We start from the raw sequence: 20,064 nt of genomic DNA, 5'->3' as shown, positions 1-20,064 counted from the left end.
GCAGACAGCTCTCACTGAGCTACCACTGGGATCCTGGAGGCCAGAAATTTCCAATAAGAGGCACAACATCCCACTCCCACAGGGGACTCCTAAGGGCCCCAAACTCCCAGGACCACTTAGCAGAGACTCACATGTGGAGAACAAGGCCATCATACAGTGGGAACAGAGGGAGGATAGTAGGGACTGAGAAGGGACCCTGCTTGACCCACAGGTAATGACAATCTTCTCCCTGGATAAGACACTCTTGGGGCACATACTCATCACCACTACTCAACCCCTGCCATCATGGCACCGCCACTCAATCACCTGCTACCATGGCTCCCCACCCAATTCCTCACTATTCACACACACTGTCTCATCTGCCTACTGATCTGTGGCCTCCACTAGCCTGTGCCCACAAAGCCCCATGGACCCACACAGAGCTGAAAAAATGTTTGGTAAGAGAATCAACAACGGGAAACATCCAGGCACTGAGGAACCACTCCACAGTTTTCCGAAGTCACTGGTACCTGAAGCCAGTTCCCTGAGAGGCAGCAAAGTCTCTTACAAGAAAGATCCCCAGCCAAGAGCCATTCCTCCCCCAGAGAGAGTGTTTTACTCTCTGGATACAAACGCTTGGTACCAAAGGGTGCTTTTCCAGACTCATCTCTCTCTCTACCATGCTCAGTCTCCCCACACCAGTTCTAGTCACACAGGTCCACAGAGCAATTCAGAAGGTGCTGGCCTTAGGCCAGGATTTTATGTGTCCATGAATCCCCTGGTAAATAATGGCCAAACATATCTATGAGACCAGAAAGGGTGATTCTCTGCCTCCTCCATATACCCTGGCACTCCCTGGCATAAACAGGCCCTCTTCCCCAACCTTCTCAGAACTCTGACTCTCCAGGTCTAGAAGGAAAGTGAAAGTGACCCTCATGTATGGCCCCCAAACACCTCTGCACCTTTCTTTGCAGACAGCCACCACAAGATGGACAACTGAAAGCCAGTGATGGTCGTCTGCAATTCTCAAATAAGGCTGGAGTAAGTGGGGAGTGCATGAGAAGTCCTGCAGGAGAGAGGAGTGGAATCTGGGGAGGCTCTGGAGAAGACCCCTCAAAAGGTTTTAAGAGGTCACGGCTCTCTGTGTGTTTATCTAGCCGGGGAAGAGGCACTGCCCGGTAGACTTTGTAACTGAATCCACCAAACAGGCAGACTTTGCGACACAGGCGGCCCAGGTTTCTGGAGAAGGCGCTGGGCAGCTGGAACTGCTCCCCCTATCTAGTCCTCCCCCACTCCCTCTAAGGATTTCCCTTTCATTTCCTTCCAGGCTGGGAGGGCAGAGGACTGCGCAGTCTGCGGGGTCAAGCCCTCAAAAACCACTTCCTATGTGGCTGGGGGAGGGCCAAGCAGCCGAAGGATGGATCTGGAGGGTCCCTGTGTGGGAACAGCAGGAAAAACCCTCTGGGCGAGTCACTGTTCTCCAGGGCGCCCCTCGGGTCGGCAACCTCGGGAGGTCGAGGAGAAAAGATTTTAGGCCTTTCCAAGAGGAGTTCGGAGCAGAATCTGCACTCGGTCTCAGTCCGCGATCGCCAGGAGGGGTATAGGATTGGGCGAGGGAAAGTCACTTGGAAGGGGCTCCCCGCCCTGGCCGCACCCCGGCTGTCTGGAAAGAATCCGGAGACACCCCCCTGCCCCGCCTCAGCCTGCTTCGAGCAGGGCTCCCAGGCTGGGAGAGGGGGCGGGAGGGCCCTGCCCGGGCCTGAGCTGCTCCCAGCCATACTCTGACGGGAGGTGACGCGCTCCCGGCGCCCCAGGGACTTCGGGCGGCAAGTTTGGCAAAGCTGAACGAAGTCGAGCCAGACCCGGTCGGGCAATGAGGAGCCGGCCGGGGCCAGGCCAGGAAGAGCCGGGCAGATAGGAAACCGTCTGGCGCAGTGGGGCGGAGGGCTGGAGCGCGCGGGGGCACCCACCTCTCCGCGCTGCAGCTGGAAGAAGCTGTTGAGATAGCTGGAGTGCAGGGGCGAGCCCAGCTGCTCCGGGCGGCCCTTGCCGAAGGCCAGCTCCGGGGGCGCGGCGCCGGCGGGCGGTTCTGGCCTGAAGGCATCGAAGGCACTAGCCTGGTGCGTGTCCTGCAGCGACAGGTAGACCCAGTTGAGCAGCTGGGCCGGCTGGTACACCGAGGCGGCACTCGTGTCGATGGCCGACAGCAGGCTCATTTTGCCGCGGCTGTGCCGGCCCCTCCCCGGCCGCCCGCTCGCGCCCCCCTCCCAGCGGAGGGGCGGGCACCGGGGAGCCTGTGCCCACTGCCAGCCGCCCAAGCCCCGACGGCGATCGCCTCGCGTCCTATGCCCTGCGCCCAGAGCGCTGCCCGCAGCCGCCGCCGCCACCGCCTCCCCCCGACTGCAGCCCGGGCGCGCGCGGGCGGAGGAAGGAGGCAGCGAAAGTTGGGCAGGAAACTTTTGGGCCCGCCCCCTCTCGCCGCCCGCCCCTCCCCGCCCCGCCCGCGATCCGCTATCTGCCTCAGTGCTGACCCCTCCAGCGGCCGCTCCCAGGGTGGGGTCCACAGAGACTCCGCCCCGTCCTCGTCCTCCATTGGCTGTCTCATTGAATATGGGATAGCAGGGTGGGGAGAATGGGGAAAGGAGGCTCAACTACACATGTAGCGCAGCGTAGGCCCCGCCCCTGGACGGCCCCCTCGCGCGCCCTCCGCCCCCAGCCCGGCCACCACTGGCGCTCGGTACTGCCCCGCCTAATCCCTACTGTCCGCTCTCTTCCATTTCTTTTCGAGTCCTCTCCAAATACTTCATTTTCACTTGCTTTTCCTTCTTTCTCTCTCTCCAGTGTCTCTCTTCTCGCTGTTGATCTGTTTTTCGGTTATTCTGTCCCTGTCCGTCGGTCTCCTTCTCTCCCTCTCCCGTCTCTTCTACTTATGTCCAGTTTGATCATTTCTTCTCTGTCCCTCACCCCTCTTTCTCTCACACACACATACTCACACACACACTTCTACTTCCCTTCTCTTGCTATCACCGTAGGACCCTCCCCTTCCACTTAATTCCTTCCATCTGCAGAATCGCTTTGCGGGCCGGCTGCGTCAAGGGGGGCCCGGGTTCCTGCCCCAGGAAAGACTCCCCGCCCCCTTCTCTCCTCCCTCTCTCCCTTCTCCTATTTCGACTGTGGGCCCGCCTCGCTTCTCGCCCCTCTCCTCCACCTCGGCGCTATTCTCAACCCGCCCCAGTCCCTTGGCCAGTCGCCAGGACTCCAGCGTGGGGCCCGTTACTCTCCAGAACCAAGATTCGCCTGGGGGAGCCCTGCCCTGGTCTGACACCTCCCGAAGCCCCCAGGCTTTAGCCTTCTCAGGAGCCGGGTAGTTAGCACCGGCGCCAGCTCTGGGGACCTAGCAGCAAGGTTCAGCCTCACTGAGCCCACGCAGCGGAACTGCCCTCCTGGCAGGGATCGGAGTCACCTCTCCCACCTCCAGTCGGGCTCTGGAGCCGTTCCCCTCAGCCTCTAAGTGCCAGCTCGGCCACCTTCCAGCTGAGTGACCTCAGAGTGACGCCTGACTGCAAGAGAGCCTGTTTTCTCCTCTGTAAAATGGGATGGTCCTAATGCTAACGCTGGGGATATTTGTGAGCTTACCAGCTCCTCCGCTCCTGGAGGATTTTTCCCATTACCTTTTAGGCAGGTCAGCTGAGCACATCTATGGATGCTTGGACCAGAATGACTTTCAGTGGTGACCAAGTGCTACCCAGTCCCAACAACCAAGAACACCTTTGATCTCAGATCTCCATCTTTTGAGTTTGTCTATCAAACAATTTGCAATTTTTAAGGCAAATGATAACACATATACCAATCATATCTCAGTATTATTCACCAAAGACATCTACATCACAGTGTTAAGCCTGTTCGTTTCAAGAGGAGTTACAAGATTATTGGAAATAAATGTGAAAGACATTTTAATCTTAGAAATATTGGGGGTCATCTCTGGAACTCTGCTATTGTCTTTGAGCTCCCAAAGATAGAGGGAAGGGAGCCACAGTGCAGATCTTCCCTAGATTTTATAAAAAGAAAACTGCTTTTCAAAGAGGTGATATTTTCCAACTGCACAAGCAAGCAGTTTGGAAGCCCAGAGGAGTCCCTGAGTCACCCAGCCCCATCCTGGAGCCCACTCTGCCCCCACTCTGTTTTTCTTCTGGATGAAGGTAGCCTTGTTATGTCAAATGCTGAAATTTTTCCCTAGTGTGGATTACAAATCCAAATTCCTTCAGGGACCAGGCAGGTATAGGACAATAAATAGGTAGTGATAGGATTGGTGAAGAACCAAAGTGCTGGGCAGAAAAAAATACTTCCATCATCTTGTCAGCTTGAGACTGCAAGATGCCTTTCTGGTCCTTCCCTGTCCTCAGAGGGTACTTGTCATACCTGGGGACCCCGCTGATGGGCCCTGCCTCTTTCTCTCCTCCCTCTTCCCATAGTTCCTACACAGACACTGGTGTACAGATAGTGGATGGTGGGGAATTATGAGCTGGTTTGATGACTGGATGGAGGGGTGGAGAGGGGTGGATGGAAGGGAGGCCATTTAGCTCCCCTTTGAAGCCTAATTGGCTTCTTTGGTTTGGTACTCTTCTCCTCTTGACCACAGCAAACCTGCTCAACTCTTGAGCTCTGTACCCAGTAGGTGATCAATTAATGTGAGCAATTTACAGGCAGTTGGCCTAGACAACAACTGGTTGACCTGAGGTCAGCCTCTCAGCAGGCTGCTGGGGACATATGCTCTTCCAGAGACAAAATGTCCTATGGGATGGGGGTGATGGGTGTGATTAACTAGGTACCAGGCCAGAGGACTGGGCCAGCCTAGACTCTGTGCCTTCCTACCCTATCATGTACAAACCGAGAAAGCTTGCATAGAAAAAAAATGTCAGAGGTTCTAGCCCAGTTCCTCACTTTACATGGAAGGAGGCACAAAGGCCCAAACAAGAAAGGGACTTTGCCAGGGTCACCCACTAAGCCACCTGCTTCTAACCACATTCTAGTTCTTCCTTCATGGGTCCCAATCTGGCAGGCTCCTAGGGGGCTTCTATATTTCAGCTTGTGTGATGCCTGTTTGAGAGATGGGAATTAAAATGCCCACCCTAAAGCTGAGTGGCAGATCTACATTATTTTGAGAAAGCCTTATCTACACCAAAAAAAACAGAAGGGAAGCCAGCTTGTGGAGACTGCTTCCTAGGTCATCTGTGGCCTTCCTTTCCACTCAGAGTCTTTCCATCCCCTTGAATAAATGCCCAATGGGCATAGCATCCAAGACCTTTTCTGTATTTGACTCCTGATCACCTCTCTACCCAAATTGCAGGTTCACCTTGGTCCCAGATGTTGACCTCATAGCTGAAGGTGGGAAAGAGCCTTCCAAGTGAACCTCTAGTCCCTGCCTGCTGTTTTGGTGACTCCAACCACTCATAGTCCCCAGAATAGGACAATGGATGCAAGATGATTGGAGAAAAGACACCTGGGCGAGTGTCCTTGAGCAGGTCTCTTCCCAGTCAACAAATAAAAATGCGTGTCACATGCCTACTTACTTCTCCAGGGACTAACAGGATTGAAGGAGGATCTGAGCAGCGGGCTGGTGCTGAGGGAAGGGTGGTCGGGTCATTTCAATCATAGTAGTAGGCTGTTTATCTAGGGAGATGGGAAAGAGGGAGCAGGGATATGTCTGCCTCTAAGTTGCCCGGGCAGCAGGTTTGACAGGCATGTGGTGGAGTTTCAAAGCAAGAGCTCTGAGCTGTGAGGGGGCAGGAGAAGCTTGAGGGAGAAGAGGAAGCGGGGCATCTGTGTGAGGGCATCAGCCTTCAATTTGGGCCTGTGCGGCAGAGATGAGCAGAGAAGTCGTGGCTGCACAGGGCTGTGCAAAGCCATGCTGCCTCTTTCTCTGAAAAACACCTCATGGTGAGGTGTCCTGCAAAGGAATCCCCCACCTTCTTGAACTGCCTTTGCCCCCTGCATCAGGAGGAAACAGCAAAGCATACCCCAGCAGGGCTGTGATTCCCTGTCCTCTGTGCCTGGGCGGGTATTAGGTGCCTTTGGACTGAGTGTTGACACAGAAGGTATCAGCTTACAGCAGAGGGTAAAATGGCTAGCAAATACGCTCCTTGCCAGCGCCTGTCCCCTCCCCCACCAGGGACCAACATGCTGAATGCAGACAGACCTCCTGCCCGGACCTGACTTGTCTTCCTCCTGGACGCTGCACTCCTGGTCACCACGAACAAGGGCCCACGAGATGAAACGTATTTGCCATCTCAGCCTTTTGCCCACCCTTCCAGGGCACTTGCTAATCTTCATCATGACTCAGAATTAGAAAAGCGGTTATACTATACCCAGTGCCACCGCATGGTACCTTGGTGTCTTACAGAGGCAGCCCCTTGTTGCCAGGGCACGCAGTTTGGTGAACACCAACAAGATTTCACCCCCACTAGTCCCAGATGTCTTGCAAAGCCCAGATGGCAACACTATAAGGGCGGCCTGACCACTCCAGGCCCTCATGCCCGGGCTCTTGACCAGCTTTTAGGATAGTGCCAGAAGGGGAGCTCAGCCTGCCACTGCATGCAGGTTCTGAATGGTGGGGAGCCACCTGTGTCTTTGGAGACTTCTCCCTTCCTAGCTGTGTGACACTGGCTTCCCTGCAGTTGCTGGAAACCCAGGATGATGCTGGGAGGGCAGGATCCTCTGAAGACCCTGTCTCTGGAAGGCCCTCAGAGAGCACCTACGCAGATCCACGGCTGCTAGACGGTGTGAGGTGGGCACAAGGTGCAGGACTGGATGTCAGGGCTTAGGGCTTGTGTGTGGCCTGGGCACCTGCAGACCCCTGGGCTACACAAAGTCCCAAGAACAGGCCTAGTGGGCTCTCAGCCATCTTCAGAAAAGCAGTGGAGTAAGGGAAGACCCTCTGCACACTGGAACCATGCGTGCAGTCCCTTCTTCCCCTCCTTCCAATTTTATATCCACTTTCCTAAAAAGAAGGAAGGGAGGGAGGGAGGGAGGGAGGGAGGGAAGAAGGGAGGGGCATGTCATATACAGTTTCCTAGTGGCCTCTCAGCAAGCCTTACCTTGTGGGGGACCCCAGGTTTCCAGGGCCCCTGGCCACTTCAGAAGATGCCTGGTCACTTGGGACAGCAGCCAAACAGTAGTGTGTTCCTCTGTGGAGGACGGTGCTTGGGAGGGATAATTCTGGAATTTGTCTATATTTCAGCTTGTGGGATGCCTGTTTGAGAGATGGGAATTTAAATGCCCACCCTAAAGCTGAGTGGCAGATCTACATTATTTTGAGAAAGCCTTATCTACACCAAAAAAACCAGAAGGGAAGCCAGCTTGTGGAGACTGCTTCCTAGGTCACCTGTGGCCTTCCTTTCCACTCAGAGTCTTTCCATCCCCTTGAATAAATGCCCAACGGGCATAGCATCCAAGACCTTTTCTGTATTTGACTCCTGACCACCTCTCTACCCAAATTGCAGGTACACCCTGGTCCCCAGCCCCAGGCCACATGGACCCCCCACTCTCCAGCAACGTGAGACACTGGCCTTTCCCCACAGGTACAAGGGCTTCCTTGCTCCTGTTCTCTGCATGTGCTGGTCCCCCTCCTGGGAAGAGGAGCCTCACTCAGTCCTCCCTGCCAGTCTCCTTTCACCCTTTAAGACCCTGATGAGAAAATGACCCCACCTCTACCCTCACATACCCATCAGATACTCCCCCTTTTACACTGAACTCTGGGGTGCACATGGTATTATGACATTCAGAAAATAGCCGTCCTCCCTCCCCGCCTCTGCTTCCCAGCCAGCACCACTGGATGTGAGTTCCTTAAGGAGCTATAAGCTCCTCAGCCTCACCCAGGGCCGGACCAGAGCAGGCCCTCTGTTTACTTAAGGGACAGATGAATAAACTCAGAAAGCCTTTGGACTGAGAGACAGGAGACTGTCAGATCTGTTCTGGAACAACTCAAGAGACTTAGAGGGGCTCTATCAGGGCCAGTCACTGTGCACTGAATATCTGTCTTTGGCTATGTTTGAATGTGTCCCCAAAGCCCTTGGGTTGGAAATGTGATCCCCAGTGCAGCAGGGTTGTGCAGTGGGACCTGTAAGAGGTGGTTAGGACCTCAGGGTGTAGCTCAGTGGTGGAGCACTTGCCTAGCATTTACAAGCTCTTTGGTTCTATTCCATTAAAAAAAGTGACTAGGTCACAAAGGCTCTGCCCCAGAAATAGATTAATGTCCCTACTGAGGGAGAGGGCTTGTGATAAAAGCCAATACCCCCTGCCCCCCACTCTGTCTTGCCCTCTGGCCTTCCTCACTGCAAGATGCAGAATGAGGGCTTGGCCAGATAACCAGCATCTTGCTATTGTCTTCCCCACCTCCATATCTGTGAGGAAATCTAATTCTGCTCTTGATAAAGTGTCCAGTCTTTGGCTTTCTGTTACAGTAGCACAATACAGATTAAAACAACCCTCTTGAGTAGCTCGATTGGTGAGCCTCTTGGCGTGGGCCATGCCACCTTCCTCCGCTCTGCTCAGCAGCCTGCAATCCCACCTGTCCCTAATAGCTTTGCTCCAGGGCCCTGTCTTTCCCTCCATCCTGAGGCCAAGCACCAGGCTCACCATGCAGCTTTCTTAGGACAGTCTAGAGTCACGCCGGTTATTCTGGGGTGGATGATGCATTAATAACACCTCCCTTCACTTTAAAAAGTGGACGATAAAATAAATGATGACCTATCACCACCCAACCCGGCTTAGCTCCTTAATTGCTTCATCTCCTGGAACTGTCATTTCCGCTGCACTTCGGTCCTTGAACTTCCCTTGACCATGCTCTGGGCTTTGTCACTCAGAACTGCTCCATCTCTGAGATTGAAAATGCAAACATTTCCCTTTGACCTCCTCTCTGTCTAGCTCAGCCACCAGCTTCCCTTACCCCATTTTCTTCTTTGCCCATCCACCTTACCTGTCTTGGTACACCTGGTCAATCACTTTTGTTAGTTTCCCACTGGTCCCATTTGTCTGGTGTCCCACATGCCTGCAGAATTTCCAGTGTCAATTCACCCAGTGTCTTTCTCCTCTGGACTGGCCTAGGTTATCAAGGGATGCTGGATACCTTTGCCCAATGACACAGGCTGGGGCCACCAAATTCTTGGTTTCCAGCTTCCACTGGCCCTCAGCAGAGTTCAGACAGACTTCCCCTGTCTCTTTGCATTTCTCAAAGCCTATTTAGAACCTTTCTCCCACTTTTCCTCTCACAATTTTCTATCCTAACATTTTCTCAGGTGAGCTTATCTTTCATGCTAAAGACTAAATAGAAGCCACTGGATGGATGGTCCCTCCACATCCTGCCACAGCCTTTGTTACTCACCTGTAGTGGGATCTATTTTTGGAAGAAGGAGGGCTCCTCTGGAGCTTGGGAACCTTATTTTTGCAGTCACCCCGTATCTTCAACCTTCCTTTCTCGCCTATTTCTTCATCGACAACTGAGCATCCTTGAGTCTCCACCATCTAAAGAATCCTTCTGCTTTCTTTAGCTGTTCTGTCACTTCACGCTCAGACTTGGGAGAGTTTCCAGGCTGTTTCCCCATTTCTGACACCTGCTCATCCCCAGATCTCTGCCCCCACTCCTGCTCCCACTGATCCACTGAAAATGCCTTGATGAAAGTCAAAGTTGCCCTTCCTGGTGTTTAAATGGTCCAGTTCCCGGCTCTGACCCACACCTTGGCTCTGCCTCAGGTGCTTGATACTGGTGCTCATCTCGCCCTATGATCGCCTGCTTTCCTCCTCTCTGGCCACTTCCTGGGCAGTTTCTCCTTTGCCAGCCTTAGCCGTTGGTCTCCCAGGATGCTGAGCCTTCCCTGAGGAACCTCAGCCACTTTCATTGTCTCAGTGACTCATGTTGATTTTCTGTAGCTGGTATAACGAATCACCACGCACTCGATGGCTCAAAACAGCAAAAATCATTGTCTATGGCTCTGGAGGCCAGAAGTCTGAAATCAAAGTGTCAGCATGGCAGCTGGGTAGGATGTTCCTTTGCCTTTAGCTCCTTGGTGGCTATTGACGTTCTTTAACTTGTGGCCTTGTGGCCACATCAATAGGTCCTTGTGGTCACATCATCTCTTCTACTTTATGTCTGTTCTCTGTGAATTTCCCCAAAAGACCCTTGTCATTGGATTTAGGCAATATCGGTAATTCAGGATGGTACCATCTTAAGAGCCTTAACTTAATTACATCTGCAAATCCCTTTCTTCAAATAAGGAAATAGTCACAGGTTCCACAGATATCTACTGGGCAAGGGCCACTGGAACTCTTATCAATAACAAATAGGTCCATTTTCACATAGGAGAAAACCTCAGCCTAATCACAGATTAATAATAGATTAATATCCCTATTGAGGGAGAAGGCTTGTGATAAAAGTCAATACCCCCCACCCCCCCACTCTCTTTTGCCCTCTGGCCAGATGCCAGCATTTCTCTTGGACATGAAAGTAGCATGGAGATAGGTAACTTTAATACAAGAGAGAAACACTACGCCAGTGTGAAAGTTGCAGGTGTCATCAGAGCCCAAGTTCCTAGCTTTCTGCTCCATCTCGTATGCACTGGCTTCTTTCCTTCAAATCATTTCACAGTCTAAAATAGCTGCTGGAGCTCCAGCCATTGTGCCATGATAACTTGGAAGCCAGAACTTAGTCACAAAGCCATAGCTAGTTACAAGGGAATATGAGAGATATAAACTTGTATTCCAGATTTAATGTGTACACCTAACAACAGGGTTCTTATGCTAATAAGAAAGGAAGAATGGATAGATAGATAATTCACATCGCTATTGTTAACTCTGAGTTCAAAATTTGTACTCTTGTTAGAGATACCAGAAATAGGAAAGTGTGTTCTCTCCTGTTGCAGTTCCACATGCCTTTAGATGTGTTTAAACTGAATTCTTCCTCTTCTACATCCCACCCTCACTTTCTTTGTTCCCTGCTGAGTAATTAGACTGTGATTCACAGAACTAACTTAGGAATGGTCCCTGCCATCTGACCGCCCAATGCCACAGACCAAGTTTCAGCAAAGGCAGAACCCTTCTGGCCAGTCTCCACTCAGGCCACACCTGCCCCTTCACTGCAGCCACAGATAGAGCGTTTACCTGCTCCGGACACCCAGCCTCCCTGGAATTCTCGTCTCCTGGTCAGCATTCCTGAATTTACCTAGTTCTGAGATGAGGGACCTGAATTAAGGGAGGAAGTACTGTCTGGGGACATTAAGAGGAGACCATAACAAGGACAGAAATCAGGAAGTTCAAAGGCTTCAAGGTGGAACATGGTGGGACGTAGAGTAGGACTTGGGTGACCAAGTGAAAAGCTGGAGGTGATGAGTTAGGGGCCTGTGGAGAGCTTTGTGGCTATTGTAAAGACTGTGGCTTTTCCTGAGAGTGGAAGGAGAGGCGTGGGGGTGGGGCTGGGTGGGCAGACAGGAGCCTCCATACACTGGAAGCTCATGTGTAGGCTGGGGCGGAAAGTATGGATGCTGCTTTGAAGCCACCATGGGAATCCAGGCAAGAGATCACGGTGTCCGGGAACAGCACGTGCGCTGGTGAGATGAGGAGTGTGGATTCGGACAGATTATAGAGTAGAGCTGAGGGGATTTCCTGACCGATTCCTTGTAAAGCATTAGAGATAACACCATTTTTTTCCCCTAAGCAACTGAAGGTGGCCATTCGCTGAGATGGGAAAGATGGGTTGCAGGAGAGGAGGCTTGAGGAAAGAGGAGAGCTTGGTTTTGGAAATGGTTCATTTGAGATGTTCATTAGACAGCTGATCAGAGATACTGAGAAGCAGTTAGATATAAAAACTTAAGAAAGCTCAGGACTAGTCCACATTGCTGTGCTTTGGTGAAGTGTCCTCCAAAGGCCATGAGTGGAAGTCTTGGTTGCCAGGCTGTGGTGCTATTGAAGGTGATGGAAACTTCAAGTGGAAGGCTGTTAGATTGTTGGGGGGGGGGGGAGGCTGTCTTTGGAGCCCAGCCCTTTCCCCTCTGTTTTTGCTTCCCAGCCACCAAGAGGTGAGTAACTCTTCTCCATCTGACACTTCCGCCATGATGCTCTGTCTTGCCACAGAACCAAGTGCAACTAGGTTAAACAACCATGAACTGAAGCCTTGGAAATGATGAGCCAGCACAAACTTTTCCTTCTTAAATGTTGGTTTATCTCTGATATTTTGTCACAGTGGTGGAAAACTGACTAATACAAACATACAGACAGGATTTAGATCCACGGAACAGTATGAGATTCCCTATTGAGTAAGAACCATTGGTCTCATATTTATGGATTTCCCATCTATGAAAATACATGTGCAAATTGAAAATATTGAGAGAAAAAAAAAAACCCTGCATCTGTGCTGAAGATGGACAGACTTATTCTCCTTGCCATTATTCCCTAAACAATACACTAGAACAACTATGTGCAAAGCATTTACATTGTACTAGGTATAGAATATATCATTATAAGTATAGTAATTTTAAGTAATCTAGAGATGATTTAAAGTATACAAGACATGTACATAGACCATATGCAAACACTGTGTAATTTCGTATAAGGGGCTTGAGCATCTGCCAATTTTGGTAGTCTTGGGGGACCTGAAAAAATTCCCCTGAGGATACTGTGGGGTAACTTATAGGTAGAAAATATGAGTTAAGAACTAAGAATCTAGGGGCTGGGGTTGTGGCTCAGTGGTAGAGCGCTTGCCTAACACATGTGAGGCCCTGAGTTTGATCCTCAGCACCACATAAAAATAAATATATATATAGTTATTGTGTCCACCTACAAATAAAAAAAATTAAGAGTAAAAAAAGAACTAAGATCTAGGAAACTCCAACACTTAGTCTCAGCAAGAGAGACGAAGGAGAAGCAGCTTGAGGGCTACAAGGGAAATCAGGCGATGGCAGGGTCTTGGAGGATAAGCGAAGGGGTGTCTCAGGAGGGAGTGGTCCACCAGGTCAAATGCTGCAGATGGCTCAGGAAAGATGAGGCCCAGGTATTGACTGTTGGCTTGAGATTTGTGGAGGTGTTGGGGATCTTCAAGAGGGGAGCCTGGGTATGTAGAAGGCAGAAGCCTGATAGGAGTTGGTAGGAAAGCAACTAAGAAGACACGAGGAAGTCGTGTGTGAGGAGAAAGTTCCTGGAAAGCCCTAAGGCGACCCTCAGTGCACATGGCTCATGGGCAGAGACAGCAGGATGGGTCTGAGGTGTCCAGGAGGGTCTGCTGACCGACAGGATATGGGGACTTTAGAAGAGCAAAGCTTTAGGATGACACCCAGCTTTCTGACTTGGGCCACTGGCTGGATGGTGGGGTCTTCCTGAGATTGCAACCATGAGGAAGCAAGTTTTCATGGGGAGATGGGTTCAGCATGGAGGTGCTGAGACAGTGGAGGCGCCTCAAGACTCCAGGTGAACACGACTGGGACTAATAAGCTAGTCAAGTCTTCGGGACAGAGATCTGGGCTCAGGTACTGATTGAGGAGGTTAAGGAAGACATAAAAGTAAGATCAGGATGGAGAGTTGGCTCTGTAGTTAATGATGGCAATATTTTCTGTTTATCAAGCTTTATCAATATTTATCAAGTTTATCAATGTTTTCCATTTATCTATCAGTTCTGTGTTGCCTTAGATCTTTATATACATGATGATAGATTTTAATTGTCCACTTGCCTGGATTAAGGGGTGCCCAGATAGCAGGCAGAACATCATTTCTGAATATGTCTGTGAGAGTGTCTCCAGAAGAGTTGAGCATTTGAATCAGTAGACTGAGTAAAGAAAATCCACCCTCACCAATGTGGGCGGGCATTCTCCTGCCCACTGAGGGCCTGGTAGGACAAAAGTGTAGAGGGAAGATGAATTCCCTCTCTCTTCTGGGGCTGGGATATCCATATTCCCCTCCCCTTGGATATCAGAGCTCCAGGTTCCCGGGCCTTTGGCTTCCCTGCTAGTCCAGTTTACAGGTAACATCAGGGAACTTCTCGGCCCCCATCATCATGTGACATAATTCCCAAAATAAATCCCCTCATATCTATCTACCTGTCTATCTCTCTGCCCACCTACCTACCTATTACCTATCTATCACCCATCTATATCCAGTTGTCTCTGCTTCTCTGGAGAACCCTAACTCATGGGTGTATGCTCACAGTCATCCTGTGATACCAGTTACATCATCTCCCTGAGGTGAGAGTGACTTGTCCAGAATCACACTTGGTTGCATGGTAATCCAACATGAGGAGCCTGTATTTCATCTATGATTTTGGAGTTGAGCAGGGATGCTAGACTGAAGCACCAATCCAAACCCCAGAGCCTGGAGGCCCGGAGCTGAGGCCCTGGACAGAGGGCATCATGGAGTCCAGCACAGGCATATGGTGGGAGCTCTCTCAGTGATGACAGATCACATGTATTGAGTTCAGCTAATGCCCAGGGGGGTGGGCAGCCTGAAATCTCAGGCTGGTCCACTATGGCCCCTGTCCACTGGCAGAAAATGTGCCTGCTTCAGGTGGCCTTGCTCTTTCTTGGCCTGGGAAGATCCCCAGAGACAAATATCTGACAAGGGTCAGGTCCAAGACTGCTGACCAAAGCCAGCTGTAGCTCTCAGGAGCTGAGCACCACCTTCCTCTGTTCCCTGCTCTCGACCTGCCCTGTCTGGGTTACTGTCCTTTGCCCAAGCTGACAGTGCGGGGACCTTGACCCTGCCAAGCCACCATCCTTTTCTCTCTTGGATTTGAAGAGGGCGTGCCAGCTCCCAAACCCCACCATTGTCTCAGCTCAAAGTGCAGCCCTGGGCTTGGTGAAAAGCCAGGCTTGGAGGCCATTTGCTGATGATGGTCTGGCTCCAAGTCGTGTGGCAGCTCTAGACTCCCTCCATTGTGTCAGGGTCTTTTCCTCCTCTCCTTCACAACCAAGTCCTCTCCAGAATCTGGAAATGGATTTATTCTGCAATCTGAGGTTAGACTCAAGGGAAAGCTTACTGACCCTTGGATCATTATCGCGATCATCATTAAAAAACTTGTTTTTTCAGAGTTGGTCACTGCTCCTGGGGGAATTTGTTATCTGAGGCAGATAGACTCATTCAAGATGCAAGGAGTAGAAAAGATATTTGCAAACATGGGGCCTATTCTGGAACTCAACAGATGGAAGGAATCAACTGAAGGAAAAGATGGGTATCTTATATAAGTCATCCAAGGCCCAAGCAACAACATCAAAAAGGTAGATGTTTTGGTTTGAAGTGAGGTGTCCCCCCATTGTGACATCAATGCAGTAATGTGACACCATTGGATTGTGAGAGCTGTAACCTAATCAAATCATCCTAGTTTGAATGAACTGGGTGGTAACTAGGGAGGTGAGGCATGGCAGGAGGAGGGTCATGGAGAGAATCCCCTGGAAGGGTGCATCTTCCCTGCGGCCCCCTTCTCTCTCCCTCTCTGCGTCTTGACCTGCCATGAGCTGAGCAGCTTTCCTCTGCTAGTCCCTTCCCCTGTGATGTGTTACCTTGCCTTGGCCTCAGAGCAATGCAGTCGGCAACCTGTGGATTCAGGCCTCTGAAACCATGAGCCCTAAATAAACGTTTCCTGCTCTAAGTTCTTCTAGTCTGGTATTTTGGTCACAGTGATGCAAAAGCTAGCTAAAACAGTAGACAAAGGAGACTTCTTTTGTGCTTCGAATGATATAGTCAAGGAAGTAAAAGGGCAACACTCAAAATGGGAGAAATTATTTGCAAATCATATATTTGGTAAGGGACCTATATCCGTAATATAAAAGAATGGCTACAACTCATAAAAAGACATATCAATTTTTAAATGTACAAAAGATCTCAATAGACATTTCTCCAAAGAAGGTGGGCAAATGGCCAGGAGGCATTTGAGAAATGCCTCATCAGGGAAATGCAAATCAAAACCATAAGGAGACATCACTTCACACCCACCCAGCCTGGGGAGGAAGTGGAGAAACTAGGACCCTCAAACGTTGTTTTTGGAAATGTGAAGTGTGGTGTCGCCACTATAAACAACCAGTTTCCCAAAGAATTAAACATGGAATATTATATGATCCAGCTATTCTACGCCAAGATACATACCCCAAAGAATTGACAACAGGTATTCAACAAAGAGCTGTACACAAACGCTTGTAGTAGCACTATTTGCCATAGACGAGAAGGGAAAACAACCCATCAATTGATGATGGGTACAAATATGTGATCCTCATTCAGCCATAAGAAGAAATAAAGTACTGATACATGGTAAACACAGGTAACCCTCGAGACAACAGGGGAAGAATCAAGTCATACATGAACGATCATGTTTTTCAATTCCATGTATATGAATGTGCAGAATAGGCAAATCCACAGAAACAGAAAGTAATTTTTTTGCATGGCCAGGGCTGGAGAGGGATAGGGAGAAAAGGCAGGTGATAGCTAATGTGCCTGTGGTCTCATTCTGTTGTCTTGAAAATATTCTGGATTTGCTGATGGTGATGGTTGCGCAACTCTGTGAATACATGAAGAAACACTCAATTGTATGCTTTCTTTTTTTTTTCTTTCCATTTTTTTTGTTGGTACATTATAATTAAACATATCAATCGTATACTTCAAAATGGTGAATTTCTGGGTGTAAATTATATCATAGTCATGTCAGGGACCTGCTGCCCAGAATCCCTAAGGGTGACCTTGGACCCTCTTCATGTTGGTAGTGGAATAAGATAGCCACGGCAAGGAACAGGAGCCCTGACTCATCAGCATGAGCAAAGAGAAGACTTTACAGACAGAGGCAGAGTATCTCAGGTGCCCGAGGGCAGGAGGGGCAGGTCTTGGAAAGGAGTGGGCAGCCAGCCAGAGCCAAGGCAGCCCCTCTCCCAGCCTCTCCCCCTCTCCCTCTGACCTTCTCAGGCTCTGGGAGTCATGCATAGCTATTTCTTTGCTAGGTAAGTTTCCTCACGTCTGCCCTGAAAGCTCTGTCTATGTACCTCACAAGCTTAGCACAGGCAGATATCTGAGCTCGCCTCTGTGTTGCAATTCCAGGAAATACTGGAGAAGTCTGATTTCTGGATTAATTCCCCTTGGTCAAATGTCCTCTCCAAATTCAACCAGTTAGACCTCAGGAGAGTTTGAGAAAAATGAGCTGCTCCTCATGTATCCTAAGCATGCTTTGGGCCACTAGCCTTTGGGACAGACAGGGCTGGGGAATGCCTGGACCAAGAGCTCAGATGGGCTGTGTCTCTGGGCCCTGCTTCGTCTCTCCATGCATCAGCTCTTTTCTCTTGTTGCAAAGCAAAATATCTAAGTGGAGAGCACTGTCTAACCCAGACTAGGGTATGAGGTCACCAGAGACCCAGGGCATGCGTAGCAATACAGCAAGTGGCTCCCTCTATAGACACATGACCGGGTGGGAACAGTTCCCAAGCAAAGGGAGGGGAAGATAGAACCACAGTTGTCTAAAGAAGCTGGGAAGAAGGGCTGAGAGAGGGCAGGGCCTTAGCTACCTGGCTGACCTGTGAGGGTTTCTTGGAGGAAGGCAGGAGGGTTTCCTTGGGGGAAGAATTTCAAGGTCTTAGTGACCATCTCAACAGCTTCTGATAATCAGGGGAGCATCAGGGGGAGACTTCTCCAATAAAGCACTGTGAAGAACCCCTAGGTTCAGGTAAACTCTCTGTCCTGACTGCTTCACACACCTGTGAAGAACCTACCAAATGCTCTGTGCTTCCACATTTCCAGAGTATCTCCACGGATAGGTTCCTTTTCTTGCTTTTCAGAGGGGAAACTGGGGCTTTGAACTTCAAAGTCATTTATCTGACTAGCACAAGACTCACTGGGGGATGCTCACTGCAGTGGCCCCTTGGTTGTGGAGGTCTGGATGCCTGTGGCCAGATGGAAGGAGCCTAGATCCAGAAACTGAAGCCACGTGGCACAGGGCCACCTCTAGGCACGTCAGAGTTCCTGTGGGAGCCCACGGGGTGAGAGGCAGGCAGAGTGTCAGGATGTTGGGGAGGTGACACCTCCAAATAAACATCCCAGGGGAGTTAGGCGCCTCCCTAGGATAGAGGCCATTTGTTTCTGAGTATTAAACTGGCTGACCTGGAGACCGGCCAATACTTCTCAGGAAGAAACTCATCCGAAGCTCCACCAGCTCCAAAATGCCTTTCCCAGGGCTTCCCCAGCTCCCCATTCCAGATGTTGGGACTCTTCTGTGACCATCATTGCTGAGGCCACAGGGCTGGGAGTGGTCATTTTGTTCCAGCGAGGTCCTGGGGATCTGTAATCACCATTTACATGTCCCTGTAGGACTCACAGATGAAGCAGACGTGTCCTGGATTCCCCAGAGGGCTGGCTGGGCCAATAGGGGAAGGCACAAAGAGTGGTCATAGATGTCTCTAGAACCACTGTGGCTTACTCTGTAGGTTTGTGGACTCCCCTTTGTTGGAGATGTATTAGCTGAGACCAGATGTCACTTTGGAGGACAGAGGAGTAGAGGACCCTAGTAGCACATGTGATTGAAGCTCCTCTCTGAGCCCTGAGTCCCCAAGTTCCCATATCCTTCCTCCTTCAAGTTCTATTTTCATTCAATTACCTTCTTTGTAGTTAATACTTCTGTGATGGACATTGTCTCTTGCTCCTCAGAATCTTTCCCACCTGCCCAGCATTCCAGAGCAGCTGCCACCCAGTTCTGATTGGACCAGCCCCACTGCCAGCCCTGGGGATGCCCTGGTTGGCCTCAGCCAGTCAGCATGACCCCATTTCTCACCACAGTGGTGAGTGACCTGAAGCAGTCAGGGCAGAGAGTTCACCTGAACCTAGAGGTTGGTTCAGGTGTAGACTGGGACCTCAGCAGGGCACACCAGAGCGAATCTCAGGCCCTCTGTGGGATGGCTATGGGAAGGATCTTTCCCCATCCAGTGGGCTTGATTGAAGAAGCACACTCCTTGACCTAACGGATGCCCTGATGCCCTCACCTACCCCTTGTCCTCCTTCGAGTTATTATCCCCTCACTTTTTTTGAATTATGGTCTGAGTTTTTTTTCTGGCTCCTGGAGGCCTCTCTGCCTGCTCCTGAGGCAGGCTGAAGTGTCCAGTACCATTTGGTGGGATAATTCTGACACCTGGTTCTATGTTGTTCCATAAAACATTTCTCAGTAAAACCTCATTCTAGTTTTCAGAAGTACTTTTCTTCTTTTCTTGATATATTTTTTTTCAAGCCCACTGGATTGAACTCAGGGGCACTCAACCACTGAGCCACATCTCCAGCCCTACTTTGCATTTTATTGAGAGACAGGGTCTCACTGATTTGCTTAGCACCTTGCCATTGCTGAGGCTGCCTTTGAACTTGTGATCCTTCTGCCTCAGCCTCCCGAGCCACTGGAATTACAGGTGTGCACCTGTTGGGGAGGTGCACCACTGTGCTGAGATAATTCTTTATGGGCTCTCTTTCCTTATCTGAGCTTCTCATTTTCCTAGTAGTGTTTCCAGGGATCACCTCCCAAATCACATACTTATCTTCATGTCCTTGTCTCGGGATCTAACAGAAGGACCCTGACGGCTATGGACGACATCCTGTGACCACTGTAGGAGCCACCATAGGAGAGATGAGGACTGTGGGAGGAGACAGGACAGAGGGGACAATGATAAGTGGGGCCCTGGGACATTGGTGAGCCACTGGGCCCACCTTTCTTGAGTTTCTCTCATCCCACACATTTCATTTTTTATGAACAACAAGTTCCCAGTTCAGTTTAACCCAGCTTGAGTTGGGTTTCTGTAACTTGCAAGCAAAAGCATTGTAAGTTATATGACTCACAGCAGGGAGAGCCCTGAGCATAGCTGCTGTGGCTTGAATGAGACCCCAAATGCAACAGTGTTGGGAGGTGGGGCCTTAGGGGAGGTGTTTAGGTGATGAGGATTCTGTATGCATAAATAGCTTAACACCCATCATCTTAGGAGTGGGTGTGTTCTAAAGCAAGCCAGGCCCCCTCTTGCTCTCGCTCTTTTTCACCCACATGATGCCTTCTGCCACATTAGACACAGAGCAGAGGCCCTCACTGGATGTGGCCCCTCCATCTTGGAT

General features: G+C 50.5%; 1 protein-coding gene across 7 annotated transcripts in view; it reads right to left on the bottom strand.

Moving 5' to 3' along the window:
- The window catches only part of Zcchc24 (zinc finger CCHC-type containing 24), a 49,969-nt gene extending 47,601 nt beyond the window's left edge, over positions 1-2,368 (bottom strand). For 4 of the 7 annotated variants that reach the window (XM_046419615.2, XM_046419612.1, XM_046419611.1 and 1 more), the window contains exon 1: positions 1,950-2,368. In XM_046419615.2, the coding sequence (XP_046275571.1) occupies positions 1,950-2,195 (246 nt within the window). In that variant the 5' untranslated portion in view covers positions 2,196-2,368. The remainder of the gene's footprint in view (positions 1-1,949) is intronic. The other 3 variants (XM_046419617.2, XM_046419616.2, XM_046419618.2) reach the window with 2 other exon arrangements.
- Between the last annotated feature and the right edge of the window lie 17,696 nt (positions 2,369-20,064).

Source organism: Marmota monax, unplaced genomic scaffold (genome assembly GCF_021218885.2).
Source record: "Marmota monax isolate L192 unplaced genomic scaffold, Marmota_monax_Labrador192_F-V1.1 WCK01_AAM20220418_F8-fsc00019, whole genome shotgun sequence".
NCBI lineage: Eukaryota > Metazoa > Chordata > Mammalia > Rodentia > Sciuridae > Marmota > Marmota monax.
Note: the sequence above shows the minus strand (reverse complement) of the source record. Positions and strands in the feature narration are given on the sequence as shown.